Source organism: Lactuca serriola, chromosome 2 (genome assembly GCF_051521515.1).
Source record: "Lactuca serriola cultivar US96UC23 chromosome 2, Lser_US96UC23_V15, whole genome shotgun sequence".
In the NCBI taxonomy this organism is placed as follows: Eukaryota; Viridiplantae; Streptophyta; class Magnoliopsida; order Asterales; family Asteraceae; genus Lactuca; species Lactuca serriola.
The window spans coordinates 53,544,565-53,566,269 of record NC_136409.1 but is presented as its reverse complement, the minus strand read 5'-3'; the positions used below and the strand labels follow the sequence as shown (position 1 = coordinate 53,566,269).

At 37.6% G+C, this 21,705-nt stretch overlaps 1 protein-coding gene across 1 annotated transcript; it reads right to left on the bottom strand.

Annotated features, from left to right (window-relative positions):
• Window positions 1–15,684: 15,684 nt before the first annotated feature.
• On the bottom strand, window positions 15,685–20,578 carry LOC145089224 (uncharacterized). Its single transcript, XM_079027689.1, has 11 exons — window positions 20,510–20,578; window positions 20,101–20,223; window positions 19,715–19,807; window positions 19,611–19,625; window positions 18,511–19,206; window positions 17,611–17,824; window positions 16,896–17,472; window positions 16,654–16,752; window positions 16,459–16,564; window positions 15,786–16,374; window positions 15,685–15,701 (listed from the first exon to the last, which is right to left on the bottom strand). The coding sequence occupies exons 1-11, from the start codon at window positions 20,576–20,578 to the stop codon at window positions 15,685–15,687; spliced, it is 2,598 nt and encodes an 865-aa protein (XP_078883815.1).
• Between the last annotated feature and the right edge of the window lie 1,127 nt (window positions 20,579–21,705).

Sequence of the window (21,705 nt, the reverse complement as noted above, 5' to 3'; positions counted from 1 at the left end):
AAGCCTAAAAAAAACTCCCCAAACAAGAAAGTTACTAAGAACCAAACATAACATTTAAAATACTGTAGGAGTATTTTATAATATCATAACTTATGTGAAAACTAAACAAATCCTTATTAATAGGTCTATAGTCACTAAGTGGATACTCTAAAATTATATTTAACTTAGAGATCATAGACTTAGAATCTGTGGTCATTGCCTTACCTCCTTTTCTTTGTTTGGATGTGGACCTAGGGTAGGATCACTTATTCAAAGGTCTATCATATCTTGTTATATATAATTAGTATGCACCATTTCATGATAGAAGTAACTAATGATGATCAAACCCCTATAAGTATTTCTAGGAATACGACTAATATATGCTTCTTACCCCTCCTATTCTCGCACGTATATCATGGAAAGATTCTACTTACCAGGCGACCCCTACTTTCCCAACCAGGGAAATGGTGGATGGTTAGGAGAAGAACCCAAAGAAGACCTCAATGAAGACGAGGAAAAATCAGAAAAGGAACCAGAGATGATCAACCCTCCATACATAGCCAGGGTTCCCGAGAAGCGTTTCGACTACATCGAACCTGTGCCCCGTTGGGCAACCGTGATCGAGGTTTGTAGTCGACAGCGATGACGGTGATCATCATTTGGAGACCAACAAGGTTGCTATGACCTCAACCACAGGGGACCGAATGACAAATCCCTCCCGGAGAAGACTCGGCAGATCGCGAACATTGGGGATCAAAATAGGGAGACTGCGAATCAAGTCTGGGAACTGCGTACTACTACAGACGCTACCATCTCACAAACTCGAGACTTGGAAAGAAACTACTATTTCAGAGACCAACTTCATAAGGACTTTATCGCCACTCACGCAAAGGCAAGAAAGCGTCAGGGTATGCACCCGACACTCGAAGAGAGAATGGTTGTAGCCAAGCGTCGATTGGCAGAGCTGCAAGGTGCATCGAATTTGTCTCAGGCATTGCAAGGGACGATTCGTCGTGAGTTCGTACTACTTGCAAGACCTGGTGGATTAGGTTCATGAGTATGTGTTGGTGCTACTCTATTCTATGTGTAAGCTCAACCCTACGATTTAAGTGGTTATACTAATCGGGGGATCTAATTGCTGTCAAAACTTTTCCTTAAGACGATGTGGTGTAGACCTGCATCGAGGTCAAAAATTTCTATGAAACCAAAATTTCTAGAATCACATTAACAAAACGGGCTTAGGGCAGGCCCATTAGACTTGAGAGTCTATTAAGTTTTACTCATGCAACTAAGCAAACATCAAGCGGTCGTAAGAAGGACCTAGCTTGAATCAAATTACAAGGTTTCACTTGGATACAGAACTACTAATATACATGGGTCTATTATAGACTTTGAATAGGAATTGCTTTCATAAGACCATAAAAATCGAAATACACTACACTTAGGACTAAGATAAACTTAGATAACTCACGACGCATAGCCCTTCCTAACGACTCATTATCATCTCACCGTTAAACATTTTGGTTGAAAGGTGCCTCATGCATAGACCTATAGGGTGAGATCATACCAGCACTAACACACCGGATCCCATCATAATCCCTCAGCTAAGTGTGTTTGGGCAAAGATAGTAACTAGGATGGGTAAACTTAACATTCGTACGAAACCTACTTCTACCCATTTCAGTAACGCCATTTCAGGAGTGTTTAGCAGAAGCACTCAGAATAGTACAGTAATGTGCGAAATTTATACATGAGAATATGAATTGAAAGAATGCACTTGAGGTAATCATCCCCACTCACGAAGTCGTTTTTCTTCATGAAACTGAATTATGTCTTCACCAAGAGGTAACCAACCAACTAGCAAGGCGCCAACCCTGCAAATAGACTCTACTACTTCTCAAGATGCAGTCACGGAAGCTGTGGCATCCGTCATGGTGCAACTCAATGCTAACCCCGTCAGCAGGCGCGGAGATGGTGCCAAAAATACTAACCGCAATAATGTTGGATTAGTGTCTAAGTCCATAACTATTTTGGTATGTACTTGACCCGATGGTGCATGGTCCTTTTGGGTTGCCTTCACCAAAGCAACTTGATAGGATGAATTATGGAGAGAAAGGATTAAATATGATTTATTAATATATTATGAGAATAATATATTAAAGGAGAAATCATATTGTTTAATTAATATTAGTCAATAATTAATTGGTAATTAGTTTTGTGACTAAAAGAGATTAATTAAACTTAAGGGACTGGAATAGTAGTTATAAGATAATTGCAATTTGGGCTATGGATTGTCTTAAATTAAGGAGTGGACGAGTTCTATGGGGAAACCCATGGGAAATCGTCCAAGGCCTTAATTAAAGGGGTCCATGGGTTGCTTAGGGCTTAAGCATCCAAATTAGGGTTTCCTTGTTAGATAACCCTAATAGCCTCACTATATATAGAACCCTTAAGGCTCAAAAACGTGGGGAACTTCTCTTCTAGGGTTAGTACACGTTTTGGGCAGCCTCCATCCTCTCTCCTCTTCATCCTCTTGCTCTTGGTGTTTGTGAACCATTAGAGGAGTGACATTTGTGACTCTAAGCTTTCTAAAGTCAATACAAGGAGATTTGTGATTGTTATTGCTACATAACAATCAAGGTAAGATCTAAACCCTTATTATATATTATATTGATTATCATATGCTAAATCTAGGGTTTATAGTCTTGGATAACTTGCATGTACAATAGAGAAACCTAGATCCAAGCATTAGGGTTTGTATGAGCACATAGGATGTTCTTAGGACCAAAATCCATCAAATAACAATCAAGAACACCAGCGGGCGTCTACCAACGAAAATACCTCAGACCCCAAACCTAAGAGCAAGAAAAGGAAGTTTTGGAACAAAAAGAAGCGCAACCTATCCCAAAAACTCGCCAAAAGACAGCAATTTGTGGCTGCCCCTACAATTACGACAACAGTCGCAACACATGCCTAGACACCAGCCACAACATTTGTCACTCAAGCACCAGACAGGCAATATATGGGAACACTCCCAAAGTGTAACAAGTGTAACTACCATCACACAGGAGCTTACCGGATTCCACACTGTATCAACTGCAATAGGAAAGGACATACCGTTCGCTCCTGTAGGACCCCGACTCAGCACATCACTTCAACCACCAATACCAATGTAAGTTCAGTATGCCTCCTATGTGGCGAAACGGGACACTTCAAGAGAGACTGTCCAACTGAGAGGAATGACGAGGGAGCAGGAGGAGTGTGACAAACAAACCAGTAGGAGCAGCAAGGAATCTTATTAGGACTTTTGTAGTGTTTCCAACAAACAAAAACGTTTAAATACCATATGTTTGTAATGAATTTGGTATGTTTGTTAAAATTACCGTCTTTCAAAAAGTAGTTAAAATATTCTTTCATTCAATCAAATCAAAGACACTCATATATGACCTTAGGATCATTACCGCTAAGTTGTGATGAATCGATGTATACATCAAGATTAATTATAATCAAAATAATACAGAATTAAAGCGAATAATTCTGTCCTAATTCCTGTTCCATGTCTAGTGGTGGTAATCGGATAGAGCCATTCACCCGTCGATTTTATCAATGTCAAATGACATACGACTTAACACATGTGTCACCGAAAAAAAAATCCGAGGTCGTCATTTGATATGGATTGGTTTGGGTCATCACCCTATTAATTACATATGTTACGAGAAGACCCTCCACCTAACCAACTGAATATCGAAACCCTCATCTCTTATAACCCTAAATCTGATTCTGACCCTCGGGTCATCCTTCGTTGCGAAACCCCGAAGCACTCTCTGGAGGTGTGTTATACCTTCTATAACCTTTTCAATTTATTCCTAGTAAACCCTTCAAGGATATCACTCGTATAACAGGTTAAGATCAAGCATGGAAGCTTGGGACAAATATGGTTAGCCTATCACTGCTAAGTGTATATGTGAGGATAATATGTAATTAAGATTCTACGGACATTGGTGTGTGCTTCCGCCCTATTTCCTGTTCCTTGTTTGGTTGTGGACTTGGGGCAGAGTCACCCATCCAACTGTCTTATTAACCCTAATTACATACAACCTTTATGCACAAGTTAGAGATAGATGGAACAGGTACAAGTCCTACCAGAAACTTCAAGACAATACTAGTCAGGAGTACGAGTGATCTTTCTACCATCCGAATAAGTCTAGTCACGTAAACCAAACCCATATGCTCCCTACCGAGCTAATCAATCGAGGAAGACTACAACAAACCTTATGCAACGCTCCGAGGAGAAGTTATTACTTGTGATTTAAAATAGCTAAAGACATACGAGGTTGGCTAGGTCACGCATGACCTCGAACCAGGAGCGGTAGTATTCGCCCTAGAGATATAGTGGCACTATCGCTACGACACGAAATGTACAATCTTCACCAATCATAATAACCTAGAAGGCAAGAGCGGCAGGGCATGTTATCTCATGAACCAGATCTGGACGCCGAAGCACATGAAAACTCGCTACTCCCTTTATCCAGGCTCGGACAAGATGTGTCTAGACCTCAAAAAGTAACATCAATGGCCAAATAGAAAAGCTGACATCGCTACACATGCGGGAAAGTATCAGACTTGTGCCAAGGTCAAGGTAGGACAACAGAAGTCTTCGATTTTCCTACAAACAACCAATGATAACTGAAAGGAAGTGGAAGCGGATAGCCAGGAACTTCACAACCAAGTTACCCAAGTTAAAGGGTGGCCTAGATACCCTTTGGGTAATTGTTGATAGGTTGACCAAATCCACGCACTTCCTACCAATCAAAGGAACCAGCAAGATGGAGAAATCGACTAGAACGTATATCAGAAAGATTATATGACCACATGGTCTATCAATATCCTTTATCTCTATCAGAGATAGTAGATTCATTCCGCGACTCTGGCAACCCTTTCAGGGACTAGGCGAGACGGAGTACGACTTACCACCTACAACCGACAAGTAGAGCAAAAGAAACCATTCAAACCTTGGAAGACATGCTAATGGCTTGGGTGATTGACTTCGGTAAAGCGTGAGAATGCCCACTTACCACTCATGGAATTTTCGCATAACAACAAAAATCACCCTAACATCAAGATCACTCCATTCGAAGCTTTCTATAGCCGCAAGGGCAGATCACCACTGCACCGGGCTGAAGTGGGAGATACACAGCTAGCAAAGGAGCAAGTCCCTAACAGCACTCTCACTGGCCCCTGAAATCATAAGAGAGACAACGGAAAAGATCATGCAAATTCGAGAAAGACTGAAAGCGTGTCGAGATCGACAAAAGAGCTACGCAGGTGAGCAACTCAAACCCTTGGAATTCCAGGTTGGTGACCGTGTACTATTGAAGGTCTCACCGTGGAAAAGAATAATACATTTTGGTAAACGTGGGGAAACTAAATCCAAGATACATCGGGCCATTTGAAATCCTTACCAGGATTGGCCACTGGCGTACAAACTTCGACTGTCACAAGGACTTAATAACGTACACCCGACCTCCCACATATCAAACATAAAGAAGTGTCTGTCCGACGAGATTCATGTAATACCACTCGGCGAAATCAAAATCAACGAGAGTCTCCACTTCGTAGGGAAACCGGTTGAAATCATGGATCGGGAAATCAAGGGAACAAAACAAAGTCGCATCCCTGTTGTGGAGGACCATTGGAATGCAAAATGAGGAATCGATTTCACCTAGGAATGCGAGGACCGAATGAAGCAAAAGTAACCGCATCTCTTCCCAAGTTCTTGAAGTCCCAGTCAAAACGCTAATTTCGAGACGAAATTCCTTCTAACGGGGGGATGATGTGACAATCGTCAATTTCAGGTCAAGTCAAAGTCAAAAAAAGTCAACGGGTCAAACCGGTCAACTCATCTAACCCTCGTATACTAGGGTTTATGTTATGTATTTACTGTACAACTCACTATTTTAATAAGAAATCACCACTTGAAAGGTTGTATTTTGAGATTTCTTAAACCCTAATCGGGATAAGTGAGGTAGCAAAGCGATAAAACACTATTACATACCCTTCGGGGGTGTCTAAGACTCTTAAACATGGCTAAACGGGGTTTACGGACCTTGCATTTTAAAGTTAAACACTCACAGTGGTCACAAACTAAGTCTCTCTCGATCTCTCTCGCTCTATCACTCTCTCTTGCAAATCTCTCCAAGTATGTGAAATCTCTCCCAAATCTCTCTCAAAATCTCGCTCAACTTTTTATAGTCATTCGGGTCATCCCGGCCCTTAACTTGGTCAAAAATCACTCGAAAACAGAAGTTTACACGAAAAACAGCTTTAAGGAGCCGAACCCCCTCCTGAACCGAGCCTCCTCTTGGAACCGAGAAGCAGCCGAAGCCGAACCTCTCTGATAAGCCGAAGCCAAAGCTCACTGAGCATCCGAGACCGAACCTCGACTGAGCAGCCGAGGCCGAGCCTCGCCTTCTGCTCCCTCCCCTTCTTCGCACCTTCGGTTCTTCCTTGTCTTCTCTCGGTTCCTCTTCAATGACTGAACCCTACTCTCGGTTCCCCCATCTACTTTCGGTTCTAAGAGCTGGGACCGAACCTCCGGCCCAGAGTTTCGGAAAATGGCAACTTTTGCCCGGTTTTCAATATTTTTAGCGTTTTAAGCCTGTTTTTCGAGATTTTAACGCGAGATTTTCACCCAAACTTATATTTTGACATATAAGGCCCCATATTTCCATAATTTAAGCTCATTTTTATGGAAATCTTTATTTAAGAATAAAATATAGTTTGTGAGATCATTAGGTGGAGTGTTGACTCATCCATTGGACAAGGACACAAGCAACCTACCCATACCCACCCCATGTCACTATTCACACTTTATGTCACTATTCACCATCAAGCCTCACCTATTCATTGTACTTTTTACACTTCCTCAAAAAGTTTTCTTACTTACACACACAAAAGATCATTATCCTTCACATCCAAGACCACATTCTTTTTTCACTAAAAAGCAAAAACTCATTCTCTCACTTCCTCCCTCAAAGAACTCGAAATTCCCTGGATGTTTTGAGATTCTCACACATCTTTGGTAAGTAAAATTCATCCTACACTTGCTTATTTTACACTTCTTCACCTAAATCAAGGGTTCCTTACACAAATATCATCATATTTGTTGTTAGATCTTCAAACCTTCGAGAAACTCCCAAGTGTTCTTGAGTTGAACACTTCTTTTCCCCATCATCTATCTACTGAAATCATTCAAGGTGAGTTCATACCCCTATCTTTTCATGTTTTTCCTATTTTTTAAGGGGAGGGGGGGGGGGGTGGAATACAAGTTAACACACCAAGAACACAACTAAACACATCCAACAACTTTCATCAGAATAGTTTAACTCCATTCACGGACTGTTTTGGTCAACTTTAACATTTTAGTTTTCAAAACTATATTAGATGCAAATAGTTAATGTTCATACCTTTGAAATGAATACTTTCACATCTCCATACAATTTTTCTACAATTTATGGTAATTTTTACAAAACTGCCTATCTCTATAGCCACGATTTTCGACCAGTCTGTGAATATGAACGTTTTCACACCAGATATAGACTTCTAAAAATTATGAGAAAAATTATGAACAAACTAGACACAATTTCTAAACTCTCATAATTTACAGAATCAGTTTTTGACTCCGTATGAATTTTCTATAATTATTCCAAGAACAGGAACAAAAAGGATAAAACTAGCAAATTGTTATAAATTCATTTGCACCTTGTAATTGCTGAGCAAGGTGTGCATCAATATGTGAATATGTGTTGTTATATTACAAGTAATTTTACCTTGAAAATAGGTATTACACGGAAAACAAAAGGATTTCTAACCTTACAAACATTTGGTAAACTGTCATAGGCATAGTTATGTTCACTACCTTACAAACATTTTATAAACTATAATAGGTATAGTTTATGAACCATTTACTTTTCGAACTCATTACAAAAAGTTTTTTATACTAAATGGGTACAATACAAGTACTGGGTTTTCACACAAAAAGGGTTATTTATTAAGTGGGGTACAACTATAAAGTATCGGGTTTTTCTTTCAACTAAACGAGTTTATGTCGATTTGAGCTTGCAAGATTTGTTTTAAGCACTGAAAATATTTGTACATTTTGGTTTTTGACATTTAAGACTACACATCGCTCTTGTAAGGAAAATATTGGATTTTCCTTGGTAACACACAACTCATTACAAAGATTGGTTTCTAAACTCCTCATCTAAAAAACTTATGAACTCACCAACTTAATTGTTGACAGTTTTTTTTTTCAAAACTACTTGTATTCTCAGGGAATCAACAAAATCAAGTAACCACAAGCTTTTGAGGATGGGATGCTACGGCGTTGAACAACTATTTTTATATCATGTTGTAATCAATCATTGAAATATATAACACTTGAAACCATGTAATTCTTTTTCGATTATATTTATGATTGGTTGTATTGCTTTGATCACTATTATACTTGTTATGATACTATACATGAAGTCCGCCACCTCCAGACGTTTCCGCCATCCTTGGTTTGGGGGTGTGACACGCGGTACGGGTAATCTGGTTTGGAGGGCCGCTTAGGTTGCTAGATTCAGAAGTGCTATATGCCAAAATGACCCTGCCCTCCGGTGTTCCATGTCTGGCCTTTTTCTATACATAGTGGGTGAAGAGTATTGTTTAACGCTTATATAATAGTAATAATAATTAGACTATTAATTATTCTTGGCGAGCATTAGACTAAAATCTTGTGGTAATGATACCAGGTTCTGTCAAAGGAGTTGTTTAAAGTAAACGAAGTGCCATCCGAGTACCGAGTCACCACCTTTTCAGGTGAGTGCATAGTCCCTTGCATGAACATGATTTTAATACAAGTATTGATTGAAGTATTAATTATATGTTTATGTGCGAGTTAATTGATGTTGTCTGAAATACATGTTAAAGAAACATACCTGATTATGTATGTTGATTTAGGATAAAGAGTAAACCTAAATTAATTATGAGGAATATTGGGTAGTATTTTCTTACGAGTACGAGTGAGTTATACTCAGAGAATAGAACTTTAGTATATGTCATTGATCCGGGAGCATGGATTAGACATAGTCATTGTCCCTAGTCCGAGAGTATGGATTAGACATAGTCAACTGTCATTAATCCGGGAGTATGGATTAAGACATAGTCAGTTGTCCTTAGTCCGGGAGTATGGATTAATACATAGTCAATCGTCCTCAGTTCGGGAGTATGGATAGAACATAATTATTCTTCGTTAATCTGGGAGAATGGATTTACACATAGACACTTGTCCTTAATCCGAGAGTATGGAATGGGCACAATTATTGATCCGAGAGTATGAATTAGATCCGAGAGTATGGGTTAAGTAAGAGGTAAAATTTAAGGTCCGAGAGTATGGATACTCTCGTTGTAAGGATTAACGGGGTGGGGGTAAGAGTTGCTTATATATATATATATATATATATATATATATATATATATATATATATATATATGGTGAAATCGTATATTTTGTGAGTTCTACATTATATATATGATACAACATTGTGGGATTGAAATCCTTATGTACTCACCAGGTTTCCCAACCAGACCCACTCAGTTTATTTATATCATAGGTGTTGATATGAAGTCACATTACACTGAGAGATTAAGGAGATATAAATCACTAGTGATAATGAATGTAAGTTTTGTTTACGCTTATGTTTCTGTATTGACAATGACATCCCAAATGTTTTAAAATGAATAAAAATACTTTTCTTCAAAAATGCTTTGATAACGTATTTATCATGTTTTACTGGGAACAAATTCCGCAACATTTTGATTAAAAGAGGTACTCTGATTTTTATAAAGCATAAACAAAAATCGGTCTTTTTTGGCCGTAAAAATGGGGATGTCACAAAAAGGCTCTAGAACCTTCCACGGGAGGGTGGACTGTTTCAATGGGATAATCTAGGGTTTCTAGATTATCCCATGTGGATAAATATGAAGTTGGATAATCTTTAATTTGAAATATTATTATTATATTCAGATTAGTGTTATACAGATCTTCCATGTACCACTATATAAAGGACCCTAGCCCTTCATATTTTGGCCACTCATACACTTAGAGAGATGCCTGAAATGTTGCTTCCCCTCCCCCTCTCCTCTCTCCATAATCTTTCTTTTACTAGTTTGGGTATGATTCCATTAGAGGCACGACACTTATGGTGCTTGCTTCCAATAGATCAACAAAGGAGAATTCTGGTTGTTTACTATAACAACTAAAATGTATGTTACCCTAAACCTTCTCTTTACTAATTTCGACAATTACCTAGGGTTTCTAGGGTTCTTATTTTGATGTTCTTAGCTATAGGTTCAATAGAGAAAACATAGATTTTATTTTAGGTTGCTGCACACTTAAGAGTTTTAAGTTTGTTTTGTTATGCCTAAAACCCATTAGATGAAACCCCTAAAATCGGACCTCAAAAACCCTAAAATCGGACCTTGAAAACCCTTGAAATTGAGACAACTGGAAGCTCTGTCACCACTCCGGGAAGGTCCAGGTCCGAATGAGACAACAGTCTACGCCGTCAGAAACCGACGAAGATGTTGAAAACAAATCATGATATGAAAAACATGCTTTTCTTGCACTTTCTTTTGACATCCCCATTTTCACGGCCAAAAAAGACCGATTTTGTTTATGCTTTATAAAAATCAGAGTAATTCTTTTAATAAAAATGTTGCGGAATTTGTTCCCAGTAAAACATGATAAATATGTTATCAAAGCATTTTCGAGGAAATGTATTTTTATTCATTTTAAAACATTTGGGATGTCATCGTCAATACATAAACATAAGCATAAACAGAACTTACATTCATTTACACTAGTGATCTACATCTCTTTAATCTCTCAGTGTAATGTGACTTCATATCAACAACTATGATATAAATAAACTGAGTGGGTCAGGTTGGGAAACCTGGTGAGTACATAGGCTTTTCAACCCACAATAATATAATTATTATGTTTAACAATCAAACAATCAACCCAATTATCCATCCCCATTATATTTTTTACTCCTAAGAATCAGCTATTCCTCGTTTATTCATTCCTAAGGATTATCCTAAGGAATCGGCAAGAAATCCATCGTTTCCATGGTTTACACAACGGGCACTAAGTCTGCATAGTCGCCATGGTTTAGGCATCAAGTCTGTATGATCACCAAGGTTTAGGCACCAAGTCTGCATGATCACCAAGGTTTAGGCATCAAGTCTGCATGATCACCAAGGCTTAGGCATCAAGTCTACATGATCACCAAGGTTTAGGCACCATGTCTGCATGGTCACCAAGGTTTAGAGTACACCGGGTGAGCACATCGTTCACAAGACTTACAGGTTGCGAGCCTTCTAGTGTTCCACTGGACTGTCTAGAATAGTCCGTGGTTGTCATCCACACTACTAGAAAAAAGGCCTTTTACGACGCTCATTGCGCGTCGTAAAAGGCTCAGACGACATGCAAATGCGTGTCAAGGAAGGCCATGTCATAAAGATAGACGACGCGCATATGCGCGTCGTCTAGAGACGACGAGCATTTACGACGCTCTCTTATGATACACAATGCGCGTCAAGGAAGGCCGTGTCATAAAGATAGACGACGTGCAAAGGCGCGTCATCTAGAGACGACGCGCCCTTATGATACGCAATGGGTGTCAAGGAAGGCCATGTCATAAAGATAGACGACGTGCAAATGCGCGTCATCTATAGACGACGCGCTTTTATGATACGCAATGCGCGTCAAGGAAGGCCATGTCATAAACGAAGATGACGCTCAAATGCGCGTCGTCTAGAGACGACGCGCTCTTATGATACGCAATGCGCGTCAAGGAAGGCCATGTCATAAAGGAAGACGACGCTCATTCGCATGTCGTAACCTTACGTCTCTCGTTTTTACTACGCGCCTTTACGACGTTTTTACGACGTGCATTTACAACACACATTTACAACGTGAATACACATAATAAATGACAAATATACCAAAACATTCATTTTCATCTAAACGTCAAATATACCAAAACTTTACATATATGTTGAATTACCTAAGTTGTAACTACATGTTACCTTAAGTAACATTACTAAAAGTTAGCAAAAAATTATACATGTGTCTCAAAAGACTACCTAGCATTACACATGTCAAAAGACCATACCTAGCATTAGTGGTTAACCATAACATTGTTTTGCGGATACATTGTCAAAAGACCATACATATCATCGATAAATGAAGCTTGTAACAAACGTTGACCATTCTTCACGTATCTCATCGATATCAGAAGTTGTGTACTCAGCTTGGCCATCCCCGATCTGTGAAAACATTTGCATATTGTTTTTATTAATAAAAAATAGCATATTAAAATATTCTATAACAGTAAGTTGCTATATTTTAACAGTAAGGATGCCATAAATTATAGTAATGAAAGTAGAATGCTATATCCTTACATTGTCTTTGACCAACACTTCAATTCCTTCTTCCACTATCTCCTTCATGAACCTTAGCATGTAGTAGCCACATTCGGTAGATCCGGGCTGAACTGGACACTACAAAGTTACATATAAAATGATCATTTCAATTGATCCAAAAAATAAAGTTAAAACTACAATTTCAATAAGGAATTAAGTGCTGACCATAACATTAACCCAATTTAGTTTAACCCTTTTGTTGGATCCACTTTGTGTAGTGTACAAAACCATTGCCCTATAAAAAAAACATTAACAAATATGTGTTTATTGTACTCACATCAAGTGTTTTGATAATTTATATTACTTACGAATCAACAATTTGCTTCAACTGCATATTGAAATTGCCAGAGCTCAAGGAATCAAGATAATAGCAAGTATCCGATTTCATGTCTAGTACACCCAATACCCAATGTCTTCTACAAAAACCACAAAAAAAATAAAATGTCAAATAACATAATTGCAGTCATTTTAAAAATAAAATGTCAAATAACAATACCCAGGATTGTAGGGCATAAAGATGATGTCATTGCCCTTTCTTTTAGACAATCGATCTGCTAAACCTCTGCTTGCATCGTCAATATTCTTAGATTTCCCTTTACGCGTACTTGGTGAGATTACTGTCGGGCTCACAAAGCAAATTCCATGGTCTCTTTCTGGGGAGCCATACTTCAATTTGTTAAACAACACCCTGTTATCATACAAACACTAAATTCATTAAACATTTTTTTTAAGACACATTGTTATTTAAATTAAATTTCTTGCACTTACATCATATAAGACACAATAACAGCACCAGTCAGCTCATCCATTGTAAGAACTGCTTCAAAATCATCCCAAGTTAAGTACGTGTAACTATCGTACCCAAAAATATCATTCTCACTCTGCACTCTTATAGAATCAACCTTTGTAACTTGTCCATCAGCCATCATTGCAGTCATTTTCAAAATACTACTGTTCTCAATCCTTATCCTTGTCTTCATCTGTGCTCTGGTCCACCTTCTTTGAACGGTCACATTTTGTTTCTCCTTTTTAATCTTCTTTTCTATCCCAATCAGTACTTCTTCCACATCATTCCCTTCTTCCACATCATTCCCTCCTTCCATATCACATGGTTGTTTTTCTTTCTTATTACTTCCTATTTCTTCTTTTGGAGGTGTTGCATCTTCCTTCACTGGTGTTACATCTTCATTCACTGGTGTTGCAGCTTTCTTCACTGGTGTTGCATGCTTTTTCACAGATTTCGCCACCACTTTTCCCTATAAATGCAATCAAAAATACAAATAGTATTACCAAAAAAATTAAGAACTCACTCAAATATCAGAAAAACTAAGATAACCAAGGGAAAATATGTTCAAATAGTATTACCAGGTCAGAGCATCGAATAACTAAGTGTCTTGGCCAGCTTAGTATGTGTCCCAGTGCATCTTTGACCTTCACAATGAACTCCTCTTCAAGTGGAAAGGGTACTAAAGCTTCTCCTTGCAAAATTGTTTCAATCATAACTTCAATGTTTTCATCTGTTACATAAACATAAAAAATAATTAAGATTCAATCTTCTAAAAAATGAAAATATATAAATAATAATAATGCAAATATATTTCAAAATACCCGATGCTTTCATTATGGTTCCTTTAGCAACCACATTTGCAGCAAATTCAACCGCAAGAAGACATGAATTATCCTGCAAAATATAGTATGTTAGTTTGTAGAAAAAGAAAATTATTTAAATATATTTTTCATAATTGTCTTCAAGGACTTACAAGTGATTCATTCTGTGGTTGTTTTTCAAAATCTTCAATGACGCCCCCTATTTGGCAACTTGCAGCTTCAGAAACATTAAGTACACCTCTTTTTAGTTTCTCCAAGTCATCTTCAAGTTTGTTTATTCGTTTATCCACCCTCTCGTTCTCAATCTCCAAGTAATACTTAACATTCTTGGGTAAATAAAAGTATTGCTGTGGCGTTATAAATCTACCCATCCCTCGTACACGCCCACGTTGTTCCTGAGTACCCAACGCCTCTATAAGCACATCATGTGTTCCACATGTAACCTCTCCAAAGCTTCCCGATTTCTGAAGCTCATCCTGTAAAAAAATAAAATGGGACAAATGTTAGAAAAATAAAATGGGACAAATGTTATGTTTTTTTATATATTTGGGAATTAATGAAACTTACAATTTTATCAACAATCGTCTTCACATCTGCATCGTATCCTCCTGTCTTCAACTCTCTTGCTTTTTTCCACAGCACTGTCCTATCAATCTCCTCTTCCGTCTTGCCGGTTTCTTGCATCTAAATTATCAAGAATAACAAAATCAATTAACATAAATATATACAAATAAAATAATCAATATTCAGTGGGAATCATACAATGTCATTAATGAGTCCAGCATATCCTTTTCTGCTCAAACGATGATTGTATTTATGATGTGCATGAGTATTTTTAGCTTTCATACTTTTCTCCTGCATTAGAAACATTAAAATTATAAATACAAACATTAAAATTGTAATTAAAAATGCATATAAGAAAAGTTTAACAAACCTCCCACTTCTTTGTAACTCTATGGGATACAAAAACTTTCCAATCTTCTTTCTTTATAAACGGATAATCTTTCGGAGGTTTGAATAGATTTGCCTTGGGATCTTTACTTCGGTTCTTAATGAACTTGGCATATAGATAATGCTTGAAGTTTCTCCACTTCTTCCCGATCGATTGGAGAATTTGCTTCCGGCTCTTTGGGTCAACTACAAACTTTTCCTGAAACATAAAAAAAAGGTTGGTTCAAAAACAAATCTGAACAGGGACAAAAACAGATCTAAACAAAGGTAATAACAGGAAGAAAACAGAGACTTACCAAAACATATTGCCATAATCCTTCCCTTACTTCCTCACCAACTTCCAGCCACGAGTCATATGTTATGGGAACCATTGTTCTTGCAACCAAACCCTCAAAAGTAGACAGTTTTGTGGCTTCCTTTCCAACCGGGACACCTTTTTTATTGTAAGTTATTACAAGCTTCACTTTATTAGCTTTTGTCTTTGTTGTCGGACCTCTTTGTTTGGAGTCCTCGTGATCAGAAGCTGAATCTGATTCCATGTCACAAAAACACAACCTGTTTCAACAAGATTCAAATTAAATTAAGTACGTTGTTATTTGTTGCAGTTGGACATTGATTAATCACATTCAAAATCTGAAATAAAAACATACCAAAAACTTTATTATTCTGCAACAAAAAATATTTAAACTAATATGCCCTCGCCATCCGGACGCGTACACAAAAAATCATCATCAAGGTCTAATAAAGCGGAGTCTTGTGTTAAATCAAAAGTAACATCAAATTCCAACATATCATCAGTTTCACCATTTGATCCATACTTGTACATCCTATGAGGTGTGAATCCAACAACATGCAAATTCTCATCTTGTTGATCTTGAACATAAAAAACCTGTTTTACTTGACTAGCTAATACGAAGGGTTCAGACTTTTGACCAAGCCTATCAAAGTTAACTACCGTGAATCCTAAATCATCCTTTTTTACTCCACGACTATCAACCCAATCACACATGAATACAGGAATACTAAACATGTGATAATTAAGATCCCATATCTCCTTTATACGGCCGAAGTAAGTTACAGCACCATACACAGGATTTGAGTCTTTTGCACTAGCAATCTGCATGGTATGTGCAACTAAAGACACTCCACTGCATTGAGTTGTTCTAGACTCATCTCGAGATGTTGTATGAAAATGATATTCATTTATGGCAAAACCGCTATATTTAGTAATAGCAAAATTAGGCCCTTTGGCCAACCAACGAACATCATCACAAATATCTTCCCCGTTAGCCAAACGTTTTCCAACCTAACAGAAAAATATATAATTAATGTAATTCAAAAAAATAATTAAAAATATTGTAATTCTAACTATCTTATTTTAAAAACAAACCTCTTTCTTAAACCAACTAATAAATGTCCGACTATGTTGGCTCTGCAACCATGTACTCTTGCAAGCATGACGGGGGTTCAGATCCTTCAATTCCAACATATGTTGCCTGAAGTGTATTACAAGTTAAAAGAATGTTTTATATGATAGATAATGGTATAAGAGTATACATTTTCATGTAATTCTTACTCTATATACGGCTCCACAACAGCAGTGTTTCGTAATACATAAAGATGAGCTTGATCAAGTAACTGAGCATCTACAGCATCAATTGTAGCCTTTGATAAAGGCTTGCCACTGCGGATTCTTTCATCAACACGCTCATGAGGATTGCCAATTGATTTCTTGTTTTTAAGTAGTCTGAATAAAATTCTAAGGCCTTCTCTGCCACATAACACTCTGCAATGCAACCCTCGGGTCGATGATGATTTCTTACATACCCTTTAAGTGTTTTCATGTATCTCTCAAATGGATACATCCACCTAAAATGAACCGGGCCACACAACCTCACCTCTCTAACTAAATGCACCATCAAGTGAGTCATGACATCGAAAAATGAAGGAGGAAAGTACTTCTCTAACAAACATAATGTTAATACGATGTCACTTTGCAACTTGCCTAGCTTACTAACATCAACAACTTTACTACACAACTCATTGAAAAAATGACACATGCTTAGGATTGTTCTCCGCACCTTCACATCTAACACCCCTTTGATTGCAAATGGAAGAAGTTGTTGCATTAGTACATGGAAATCATTAGACTTCAAACCATTCATCTTTGAAACATCATCCGACACGAGATTCTTGAAATTAGAGCAATACCCATAAGGAACTTTTATGTTAGACAGGGTTTCATAAAATAGATGTTTCTCTGCGGAATTCAATGTGTACTTGGCAGGCGGAAGCCAATGTCGATCCCCTTTTGGTTCAGGTCGTAATTCAGTCTTGATGCCCAACGCTTCAAGATCTTGTCGTGCTTTTAATCCATCCTTCGTCTTGTGAGGCGAATTCAACGCTGTCCCATAAACACTCTCGGTCACATTTTTTTATATGTGCATGAGATCTAACTGATGGCGAACAGGCAACTTCTTCCAATATTCAAGTTCAAAAAAAATCGACTTTTTATGCTAAAATTTAGATCTCTCGTCGATACTTTCTTTTTTCTTCTTTGTCTTCTCCTTCTTTGGCGTTTCCTTCTTTGACGCTCCCTTCCTTGACTTTATCATCTTTAACTTTATCTTCTTTGATCCTACCTTCTTTGATACTACCTTCTTTGGCTTTATCTTCTTACCCCATGTAGTCTCAAATCCCGCCAGATAGTCATAAATCTCTTCACCTGATGATGGTTGTGGCATAAAATCGTGCTCCTGTTGATTGTTGAAATGTTTTTTTCTTTTGCGAAATGGATGTTCAAGTGGTAGGAATCTTCTATGCCCAAGGAAGCATACTTTTTTGGACTTTGGCAACCATTGGAACAAGTATTCTTTGAACATATTGGACAAGCATAATAACCTTTGGTAACACACCCCGAAAGATTACCATACGCGGGAAAATCACTTATAGTCCAAAGTAATATTGCTCTTAAATTGAAGTATTGTTTCTTATGAGAATCAAAAGTCTCAACGCCAGTTTCCCACAAGAGCTTTAGATCTTCTATCAATGGTGCCAAGTAGACATCAATATTGTTACCAGGTTGGTTTGGCCCGGATATCAACAGAGTCAACATCATGAATTTTCTTGACATACACAAATAAGGGGGTAGATTATATGTTATTAGGATAACTGGCCAACAACTATGCTTGGAACTTAATGACTTGTGTGGATTGATACCATCAGCAGACAAGGCTAATCTAAGATTTCGTTTTTCCTGTCCGAATTCTTTCCACGTGTTATCAACAAGCTTCCAAGAAGGGGTATCGCGAGGATGAGTAAGCTTCCCACTATTGACCCGACCTTATGCATGCCAAGTTAAGTCATGAGCAATTTGTGGTATTGAAAACATTCTTCTAAATCTAGGGATGATAGGAAAATACCACAAAACTTTTGAAGGTACGTTTTTGGAATTCTTCTTCCAACGAGAAGTGCCACAAGTTGGACAATGAGAAGCATCTTTATGTTCTTTCCAGAATAGAACACAATCATTTTCACATGCATGAATCTTCTCATATTGTAGACCTGCTCCTTTTAGCAACTTCTTGGACTCATATATCGAGCTAGGGATGGTATTGTTTGATGGTAAGATATCTTTTAGGACAGACAACAAAGCATCAAAACTAGCATCAGACCATCCAAATTGACCCTTCAAATGTTGAAATTTCAATAATCCACTAAGTGCATTATACTTTGACCCTACATAAAGTGGCTTATCACACTCTTCAAGAAGTGATTTCAACGAATCAGGTTCATCGTCTATGTATTTGAAGGCATCATGAAGCATATCCTTTGTATAAATAGCATCAGGAGGAATGGAATTGTTAGGGCATCTAGAATCACTATTGGGTTGTTTTTCTCCATGGAAAGACCAAATCTTATAATTCTCATCGAAGCTGTGGGCAAACAAATGATAACGGACATTGTCAATTGAGTGGTGACACAAATTGATGCAATTTACACAAGGGCATGGAATAACATCTAACTTTGGATTATTAGTTTGTGCAAACTCTAGAAAAGCATTCACACCTTCATCATATGCATTTGATAATCTACTAGAGGAAATCCATGATTTATCCATTAAACATTTGTTGCCAACCTACATAATTATTTACCATTTAAAGCAATAATGATTACGCATGTTTAGGGACAAAAACTATGCAAAAACAAAACTGTACAGGGCCAAAACTATACAGGGACAAAAAAATTGTACAGGGGCCGAAACTGTACAGTGACAAAACTGAAGCAGGGAACAAAACTGTATAGGTTATCATTTACTTTTTCAGCATCCAGTTACTTTTTCAGCTTGTTTGAATATTTTTATGTGTTTGTTATAAAATTTTATGAACTTTTACAGAAATTTGAAAATTAGAAATACTTTTAAAATTTTGAATATGATCTTTTTTGCAGAAATTTTAAAGTTAGAAATGGGCTAAACAGGTGTCCAGCACAAAACCACCTGCAAACCCGTTATTTCATAATTTATGGGTTTGACCTTTTTACCCTTGGGTGGTCAATCTGTTTAAAATTAGGTATTAACTGTCAGTTGACAGTTACATTCTAAAAATGTATAAATATTTATGTTTGATGTTAATTGTGATTAATACTGCATAAGAACTTCCTATAGGTATGGCTGTTCTTTGTTGTTTTTTTCTTTCTTTCTTTCTCTTCTGTCTTTGTTGGTTAATGAGTTGATGTTTCTACAAATGTATAAATATTTATGTTTGTTGGTTAATTTATAGTGGTGTTTCCATTCCTGATTTAATGTGGCAGATTGAGGTTAGTAAAATTTTCATCACAAGTCGATTAATTATCATTTTATTATTATTTAAAGATGATTGAATTGATTTGTATGAATCCTGTGAAAGGGTGAGTAATTATTGTTTTTGTTATAAAATTTTCATCACAGGTAAACTCTCTGTTTCTCAAGGTTGTTTTTAGAATCTGTAATAAAATTTTCATCACATATAACTTGAGAAGCTTGAGATTTTACCTTGTGTTCGACTTGAGAAGCTTCAGTAGGTGAGAAACCCTTGAATGTGTTCAACTTAGCATTAGATTCATGGCTACCAGGCGCTTCTTCCCCTTGTCTCGACTTTCTTCTGCTCTTTCTCTTCTGTTACAACGTTATATGGCCAACCGGGAAGCTCACTTGGGTCGATGATCGGTTCAACAGGAACACCTTAATCGGACCTAGGGCACGTAAATTTTAGCAGTCTCCAATGATGTCAGTTGAACCCACGGTCGTCGACGAGGCGAAATCAGCCAGAGAAGTAACCTAACGATCGGAGGAGGAGACGTTGTCTGCAAGGGAAGGCGAGTCGAGGTCTCACCGTCGATAGAATCGTAGTAGAGAGTGAAGTGACTGATGAATAGTGAGTGTTAGATATTTTGTTAGTAACCTCGATTTTTGTGAACAGATGCGCGCCTTTCACTAAAATTATAATGCGACATTTTGAGACGGCGCACATTTTACATTAAGTGCCCTCCGTGTTTTTAAGTTTTTTACATTAGACACTAACTCTAAGGGCACTCAATAAAACGCGACATATATACTTAAATTTTTTGAAGAGATGACATTTTTTAATGTCACTCTCTCTTGCGTAACATAGATCAATGAGCGTCGTATTTTGCGCGTCGTAAAAGGCCTTTTTTCTTGTAGTGCCATACTCTGCTAAATGGCGGGGCCATCATTTGGGAAAATGACTTCTCACCTCGTCCACCTCTCACCCTCACCTCATGTTCTATTTCACCTCTCAACTCATCATCCAACTCATACTCCATCTATTACATCTACCCATGTTTTACCCCAACATTATCGTAGATATAAAATATATACAGTTTAAATCATTTAAAACATGTATAAAATCGTTCATCCAGCATAGACAACAAGTACTCAGATAATATGCACACATAGCACGTAATTTATATAAAATACTTCATATCTATATGTAAGATGAAAGTAACTATGCACTCACTTGTTAAAGTGATGATTCCAAACTCGGGCAACTTCGCTTTTAACGATTCTATTTTCCTTCGACGAAAGCTAGCATTATTATTGCTATGGTTTAGTCTAGTATTCACTGAGACTAATTAATAGTCTAGCTAGTATTAATATTATATAGGCGTTAAACAATACTCTTCACCCACTATGTACATACAGGGGCCAGACACAAAACACCGGAGGGCAGGACCATTTTGGCATATAGCACTTCTGAAATCAAACAACCCTATGCGGCCTTTTAAACTAGATTCCCCGTACCGCGAGTGGTTAAAAAGATATTATAACGACACTTATAAAACACATAATAATAGTCCAAATAATTATTATAAGGTCCTAATAACATTAAGATATTTAAATAAAAGCTATATTAAATATATTATAGGCGTAGCTCACTTACAACGGGTTTTTATTAAAAATTGGGCTTCGCTGGAGCAGCGTTTCTGAGCCGAAAGCTTTTCTTCTCGGAGCCGTTAGGTGCTCCGGGGCTTCCTTCTCATGCTAGGGAGCTTCCCTAGACTTGGGAGGGGTTTAGGGAGGTAGAGAGTGTTGGATTTGTGTCTAAGTCCATAACTATTTTGGTATGTACTTGACCCG